Raw genomic sequence first — 8,118 nt, 5'->3', positions numbered from 1 at the left:
GGCAAAACATGTGTCGGCTACATGTATACATTGTGATAGCCAATCTACGATTTGAAGAGCATAAAACAATATGTATAATGATAAGTCTAGACTTATATGTCGTATACAAAATATCATTAAACATGTACTCTCAACTGGAGTTATATCTCTTGATTACATAAAGTCAAAGGGTAATGTAGTGGATCCACTAAACAAAGGATTGAACAGAGAGCTAGTTGCAAAGTAATCAAAGGGAATGAGGCTTAAGCCTATATAATAAATTTGTGCGAAAGAAAACCCAACTTACGATGATCATAGATCCCAAGAACTAGGTTTGATGGGACAACCTAATCGCACTAATTTGAAAAATCACTGTGGGGGTTATCCTTAGTTCTTTTCAATTATGAAACAGTGAATTTTGATGATAAGCTAAAGGATTTTAATGATTCTGATGAGAAGCAATATAGAATCATCTATGTGAGAGAGAAGTGGGGTCGCTTCGAAAGAATTGCAGGGCTCAATCTAGACCCTCTTGTAGAACCAGGAATGTGTTCACAGCCAAAACGAACACAATCACAATAACTTAATAGTATCAAGGAGAATCTTGTGCGAAGTATATCCTAATTTACACAACAACTGTACATTTCAAGGACATCACGTCTATTATCAATCAGTGAATTAATATGCTTTCACAAAAGAAGGTTCAAAGGGTAACACCTACCTATCTTATGCATGACTCAATTGTTGAACTTTATCAGAAAATCATTTCGTGTAACTTTCAAATTTCATTCATGTGGGAGATTGTTGGATTAAATCTATATAATATATATTGGGGTGTGAGGTTTATGGACTTTCCATATGAGTGAATGGAAATTTGGGAAGGCGGATTTGTCCTACATCGGAAAAATAAAGTGGTATAAATGAACTTATATTGTGTTATATTTTATGGAAGTGTAAGAATGATTGGTCAAGAGGCTGTTTCTCGGGCATTTCGGCGCAGAGAGTACAAATCATGGGCCTAATTTGAAATGGAAGAGGCTTGACTTGTGTGCAAGCGTATAAGCGCGACCTTGGTGCTTTGAATGTCGGACCAATCAAGGCAAAAATCGCCTAGCTAGTCTATGCCACATTTTGCAATATTTTTCTTTGGAAGAGACCTTTCACATGCCCTTGAGACCTTTCACATGGTCTGACTGTTGGTGCTTCATCTGCCTTATTATTGGTGCTTCGGCAGGCCTCTTGATGGCAACCTTTGGCCTTTTGTATGGCTGCTATCAGCGTGTATAAATAGGGGATGTGCCAAGGCAAAAAAAAAAACACTAGCAAACATTCCTTCTCCTGCATTTCTGCCTTCTATTTCATTCCTGTGAAAGCTGCTCCTGCTCTGCGTGTTCCGCTGATAAAATTCAGGCACTCTTTCGTTCGCTAGCATAGTGATCTTTGTTACATCAATGCAGGTCTGCCCGTTGTATATTGGGAAACAGACGTCCGGTTAAATCCCCGAAGCACATACAGGAGGGGACAAATCCGTTTTAAGAAAACCGTATTTGCTACATGCCTCGATTTGGTTTTGTTTTACATATACGATACACATACTATACAGCTTTATCTTTACGAGCTTGATTCAACCATTCTGTTGTAAATTTCACTTACAATTACAAGACTAAATCCAAAGCAAACCAATTTATAAGATCAAAATCCTAATTTTTCCGACTAACTAGAACAAAGAGAAATTAAAATTCCATCACTATAATTTTTCCAAAATTATTATTTATTATATGTAAAATTTTACAAATATTTCGGAACTCATCCTACTATTTATTCTTGTGACGTGATCGATTTATGCTGGATTAAATAAATAACATATGTAGCATTAAATTTTTTTAAAAATATATTCCACCGCCTCACAAATAAATGACATATATGTAATTCTCAGTTTCCATTCTTATGCATTCCAACTTAACAACCGTGAGGACTTTTTTCCGTTGCATCACATTAATTTAATAAAATAGATAATCTATCCGAGGATTTAATACGAGTCGAATCGGCAAATAAGCCACTCAATTTTATATTCTTACACGTGAGGTAATATGACCGTTATTATTTCATATATACGTGATAAAATTCTGAATTTACGTAGTAGTTTGCAAATCATACTAAATAAGTAAATCGTATTGAGCAAACTTACGTGACAAACTCGCTCGAAAAAATGTTGAAATGAGAATCGAAATCTTGATCATTAGTCAAATACTTACATACTTCGTATCCACACTTCTCAAAGGCTCTTACTATTCTTACTATATTATAATACTTGAGCATGTCATACTAATTAATTTTGTATATCAATGTGACTCTAAAGTTTCTTTAAAGTTTTATCTTGCATAATTTGTTAATTAACCTAGATGGTGTGACTTATTAGTAATTTTCGTAACTTTTCCGATTTTTCTTCTAACTTCTTGTTTTATCTCAAGAGTAAGTCTCATATGAGACCGTCTCACGGATTATAATCGGTGAGACGGGTCAACCCTACCCATATTCACAATAAAAAGTAATACTATTAGTATAAAATATCACAAATACGACTCGTGAGACCGTTTCACACAAAATTTTACCTTATCCCAAAGTACAAACTGTTTTATTACATTTGTATTTGATCTATAACTACTATGTTCTAAAAAAATATTTAAGTATTTTTCACATAATTTTTTTAATCACAAAAATTCATATGAGACTGTTTCACGAATCAATTTTGTGAGCAAAGATCTCAGACCTGATCTATGAAAAATATATGATTTTATGTCAAAATAATATTTTCAGTGTTAGTATGAACCAGATCGATTCGTCTTATTGGAGATGCATATTTATTTATGTATAGTTTTGAAAAAAAATAAATAAATTAGTTACAATGTCGGATTCGAGCAAAGGAATAATGAATTAATGGGGGGGACAAAGTTTAAATTGTCAAAACAGACCGACTTTTATTTTAATCTCCGGCTTTTTGTTACTTTTATGGGTGGAGAGTGCGATTTTCCTGTTTTTCAATGGCAATTCTTGACTTTGATGATAGAAGAAAACAAAAAACAAAACCCTCTTCTCCTTTATTTACGCCCCTTTATGAGCACAAATCTAGCCAAGAAAATGGTTTCCTAGATGATTTTTTTAAGATTATCTGACCCACATGAGAGGCCATTCTATTGGGCAATTTGCATTTCAATGATTTGAACATCAACTGTTCGACAAAATGACCCAAGGATCGTGCCAACGCCATTATCTCATGTTTGCAGCGCTCTGTCTCTCTCCTAACTTTGTTTCATTAACCCCTCATTCTTCTTTTCTCTTGCGAAAGTTTCCAACTTTTCTCTCTGGGATTTCTTCAGTTTGTTTTCCATGGACAGGCATCACCAACAGCAGCTGCCGTTGGCCAAGTGCCCGCGGCAGCAATGCACTGAATGGTTTGTTTTGCTCATTCTCCTTCTGTTCTTTTAGGCTCAAGTGTTTCGTGATCAACTAAAATAGATTTTGCTCGATGTGTGTTTTTTTTTAAGATAGAGCTACGGAATATGTATTCTGAAGGTTCGGACTTTATTTCTTGATTTTGTTTGTCATAGTTATCTTGTTCGCTAATATATCAGGTGGTAAGTTGTTTCATGGGCTTGCTACTATGAAACTCGCAGTTTGGTTTGAAATTGTTTTGCAGTCTTAAACATAGTGGGATTGTACTTTTTAGTGTATTAAAAAGTACGTTGATGCTTCTAATAATCATCCCCGAACCTTCATGACGAAGGGATGCACCATTTGAATTGAAAATGTGCATTTGTTCATGGGACAGATGTCTCAGGTCGATCGGACCTTACATTTTCTCTGCGGCCTTAAAATGCTCTTTGCCAGTTGACTTCTCTTTCGATTTTGTGGACCAACCCATGCTCTGGTCAACTGGGTACTAGGTTGATCGGCCTGTCTATAGGTTTTCATCCTCGTCCTCCTCCTCTAATTTTCTCTCGTCTCTATGTTATTATATATTATGTGCAAATTTATGCACCAGGAATATCTTCCATCATTGTGTTTCTGACATCTTATTTTCTTTCTAGAAATTATAATGAAGTACACAAAATTGAAACTTGTATTTGAAGTTTTATTGATCGTTTTTGTGGGCTCACTAACGCATCAGTCAATAGATTGTATAGATAATTGCAAAATTTTAGCGATATGGTGATCAAATGTGTAATGCAAACTAAACTCTTGGTATTGGTTTCTTGTTCGGATGTATAGAAAGTTCTCATGAAACTTCACTTGGCAGCTGATGATTTTGCATGGAATTACTTCATCATACTTTTAGAACAGTCGCATTGATCTACTTCTTGCTCTTGAGTTTTCTGCCGTAGATTATAGATCCACATGCGTAGAAAGCAAACGCAGATAGCGTTGGAAGGAGGACGAAGGTCTCCTTGATTTCATGCCAAACTGCTCTGGCAGTTAAGATGAGAACATGAAAGACGATGATGGTTCCCTTGTGTTTTGGCTTTTTTATTTTGGTCCTTCCTAATTCATGTTCTTTATTGTTTTCTTTTATTATTTCTGGAAGTTAATCAGAGGTAAATACTAGTGTGTAATCCAACATTAATAGATTAAAAGATGCTGATCATGCCCCAATTAAAAGAAAATTTGTTTTATATCATTTCTCCTTTCTTTTAGATTTTTCTTGATTTAAATTTCTACTAGAGAGAAAGTGTGCAGATAAATGAGTTAGGCCGACAGTGTTTTGTTGAACCAAGGATCAGGCCATAGTTGTGCATGCAAGGCATGATCAATTGTTTTCAGTGATTTGTTTCTTTTTATTCATTTTGTTTCTTCAGAGGGTAGATATTGATTTATCTATTTTCTCCTACCGGCTTTGCTAATCCAAAAATACAAAGATTCCTGACTCAATTATCATTTTTTCTTTGTTTCATTTTGTGGGTCTCTATGCTTTTAATGTAATTTTTTTGCTATAACTCCAAAATCATCTCTAATGTCTGTTCCATGTCTTCTATAGGGTGTTTCGAGACGTTCCAAGTGATATAACAATCGAAGTTGATGGGGGTACATTTTCATTGCATAAGGTAAGGCTTCGTATCAGCAGTTTTCAAAAGCTAAAATATTTCAGCATATTAATGGGGAAAATAAAATGTAGGAACATTGCATAAGGTAAGGCTTCGTATCAGCAGTTTTCAAAAGTTAAAATATTTCAGCATATTAATGGGAAAATTTTTGTTTGTTTCTACATTTTATTTTCCCATTCTGAAATACGAGGAAACATTTTTCATTTTCTTATCCAAAATTCATCTCCACCCTCATCATTCCAAAAATACTCTAATATTATTATATTTTAACCTAATATTCTATATTTAAAGTTCAAAGATATCCTGTTTTATATCAATGGTATCACATCACAAATTCAGCACATTCTTGGATGAAGGATTTATAGAAAACATCGAAAAAAACCAGATATTACATAAGTTTTCTTTATACAATTTTGCGATGTGATTTTTCATTGACAGTTAGGTTTTCTTCAAAATGCTTCAGTAATATTTTCTGGCTCATTTTTGGTTCCTACAAAATGTATTTTTACACCTTGAGTGGGTTGCGCATGTATTTTTAAATTGCAAAATAATCTATCATGTTTTATTAGATATAAAGAAAGGTCATAACCCTTTATTACACAAAGTCTGAATGTATTAAAATCTAATTGTAGTTTCCGCTGGTCTCACGAAGTGGAAGAATTCGAAAGTTGGTTGCCGAGCACAGAGACTCTGACATATCCAAGATTGAGCTTCTTAGCCTGCCAGGAGGTGCTATGTCAATGGAACTAGCAGCTCAGTTCTGTTACGGTGTCAATTTTGAAATCACAGCTGGAAATGTCGCTGAGCTATGCTGTGTCTCTGATTACCTTGAAATGACCGAGGAGTACTCTAAGAATAATCTTGGCTCCCGAGCAGAAGAATATCTCGAGACTATTGTATGTAAGAACCTTGAAATGTGTGTTGAAGTCCTCCAACAATGTGAAAACCTTCTACCGCTTGCAGATGAACTGAAAATTGTCACTCGATGCATTGAGGCAATCGCATCCAAAGCTTGTGTCGAGCAAATTGCTTCTAGTTTCTCACGGTTGGAGTATAGTAGCTCGGGGAGACTTCACATGAGCAAACAAACCAAATGTGAAGGAGATTGGTGGATTGAAGACCTTTCTGTTCTTCGGATTGACATGTATCAAAGAGTCATTACTGCAATGAAATGCCGTGGAGTTAGGCCAGAAAGCATAGGTGCTTCGCTGGTGAATCATGCACAAAAGGAGTTAATAAAGAGTTCTACTTTATGGAATCAATCGGCTCAACAAAAAGTTGATTTGGTACCAGGAGCAAGCGACCATGAAAGACTAGTAGTTGAAACAATTGTTAGCCTCCTCCCGGTTGAAAAACTTGCCGTTTCTATTAGTTTTCTTTTTGGTTTACTACGAAGTGCTGTGATTCTTGATTGCACAGTTGCTTGCCGACTTGATCTTGAAAGGCGTATAGGATCACAATTAGACATGGCTACTCTAGACGATCTTTTGATTCCTTCCTTCCGCCATGCTGGAGATACGTTATTTGATGTTGACACTGTTCACAGAATATTGGTTAATTTTTCTCAACAGGATGATAGTGAAGAAGACATGGATGATGGCTTGGTGTTTGAATCTGATAGCCCTCCTTCACCTTCCCAAACTACATTATGCAAAGTTTCTAAACTCGTGGACAATTACCTGGCTGAAATTGCACCCGATGCAAACCTCAAGCTGAACAAGTTCATAGCTGTTGCAGAAACTTTACCAACACATGCTCGCACTTTCCATGATGGATTATATCGAGCTATTGATGTTTACCTTAAAGTAAGAACTGTAAATTGGCCTTAATTTTTTTTGTCAACATCAAGGCATGGTAAAACTATTTAACTATAATGGAATACCTATTGATATTTGCAGGCCCATCAAGGTTTACCGGATCCAGACGGCAAAAGGCTCTGCAAATTGATTGATTTTCAGAAACTTTCACAAGAAGCAGGTGCACATGCTGCACAGAATGAGCGCCTTCCTCTCCAGTCAATAGTTCAGGTTCTCTATTATGAACAATTAAGACTGCGCAATGCTTTATGCTCTCATCCAGATGATGATGCAAAACATATACATCAATCATGGCGGATCAGCAGTGGAGCTCTAAGCGCTGCAATGTCTCCTCGAGATAACTATGCATCTCTAAGACGAGAAAACCGGGAATTGAAGCTTGAGCTAGCGAGGCTGCGGATGAGATTAAATGATTTGGAGAAAGATCATGTTTGCATGAAGAGGAACATGGAAAGATCAAGTTCTCGAAAGCTCGTGAATTCCTTTTCCAAGAAGATCAATAAACTGAATATCTTTGCACATGGTTCTTCGAGAGAATCAAGCTCTCCCTCGAAGTAGTCACAAAAACTGGTGTTAGCCGAAGGGAACAGGAAGAGAAGGATTATCATCTATAGGTATTTCAGTGTTTTAGAATCTTGAGTGGCCTTATGAGTAAATTGTAAGCATGTTTCATTGCCGCGTTCGTATTTTTCTCTTGCAGTGGGTGTGTATATATTTTGTTGGGATATTTTTAACCCCACAAAGATCAAGGTCAAAAAATTAAAGTGAGAAAAAGGAAGAAAAGAAAAGAGCATGGACTGCACCTCCAGGCATTGTTTATTCTATAATCTATTGTTTGTTGCTGGCCATGAATGTACTATTTATATGGATTTTTTCCCCGTGTTTTTTCTTTCTTTTTTCTTTTCTTTTTTGGCCATTCTGTAGTTCTACTTATTCAATTTCACAAGTTATTACCTTTTTCTCTTGAGCATGTTACACTTTCCTCTTAAATCATTTAATTTGAGTAAGCAATAATTGGTGGCACAAAACTTCATACCTAGTTACTAAATTACCGCAATTTATTATCGAAGGCATCCCCAAACACTAGTCCAAAAAGTTAAAGGAGTTCAACATCTACACAAAACTCTGTAAAATAATTCCTTCCTTCGATGTTGGAGATGCTACACCAGATTGCATGTATTGATTACCATTAGATCTGTGGGCCCTAGTTGGTTTTCACATGG

General features: G+C 35.8%; 1 protein-coding gene across 2 annotated transcripts; it reads left to right on the top strand.

Annotated features, from left to right (window-relative positions):
• The first annotated feature begins 2,971 nt into the window (after nt 1-2,971).
• Nucleotides 2,972-7,854, top strand: LOC140803095 (BTB/POZ domain-containing protein At5g48800). Of its 2 annotated transcripts, none has more exons than XM_073158798.1 (4): nt 2,972-3,431; nt 5,012-5,078; nt 5,711-6,883; nt 6,977-7,854. In XM_073158798.1, exons 1-4 carry the CDS (start codon nt 3,367-3,369, stop codon nt 7,451-7,453), a joined length of 1,782 nt encoding a protein of 593 aa, XP_073014899.1. In that variant the 5' UTR covers nt 2,972-3,366; the 3' UTR covers nt 7,454-7,854. The 2 variants fall into 2 exon arrangements, with proteins under 2 accessions (XP_073014899.1, XP_073014900.1); XM_073158799.1 differs by lacking the exon at nt 2,972-3,431 and adding an exon at nt 3,441-3,943.
• The last annotated feature ends 264 nt before the right edge of the window (nt 7,855-8,118 follow it).

Source organism: Primulina eburnea, chromosome 10 (genome assembly GCF_022965805.1).
Source record: "Primulina eburnea isolate SZY01 chromosome 10, ASM2296580v1, whole genome shotgun sequence".
Lineage (NCBI taxonomy): Eukaryota > Viridiplantae > Streptophyta > Magnoliopsida > Lamiales > Gesneriaceae > Primulina > Primulina eburnea.
Note: the sequence above shows the minus strand (reverse complement) of the source record. Positions and strands in the feature narration are given on the sequence as shown.

Excerpts from the sequence above, each read along its gene's own strand:
- LOC140803095 (XM_073158798.1), top strand. The coding sequence starts at position 3,367 with ATGGACAGGCATCACCAACAGCAGCTGCCGTTGGCCAAGTGCCCGCGG. Across the intron at positions 5,079-5,710 it reads GTACATTTTCATTGCATAAG|TTTCCGCTGGTCTCACGAAG; the intron begins GTAAGGCTTCGT and ends ATCTAATTGTAG. Across the intron at positions 6,884-6,976 it reads CTATTGATGTTTACCTTAAA|GCCCATCAAGGTTTACCGGA; the intron begins GTAAGAACTGTA and ends TGATATTTGCAG.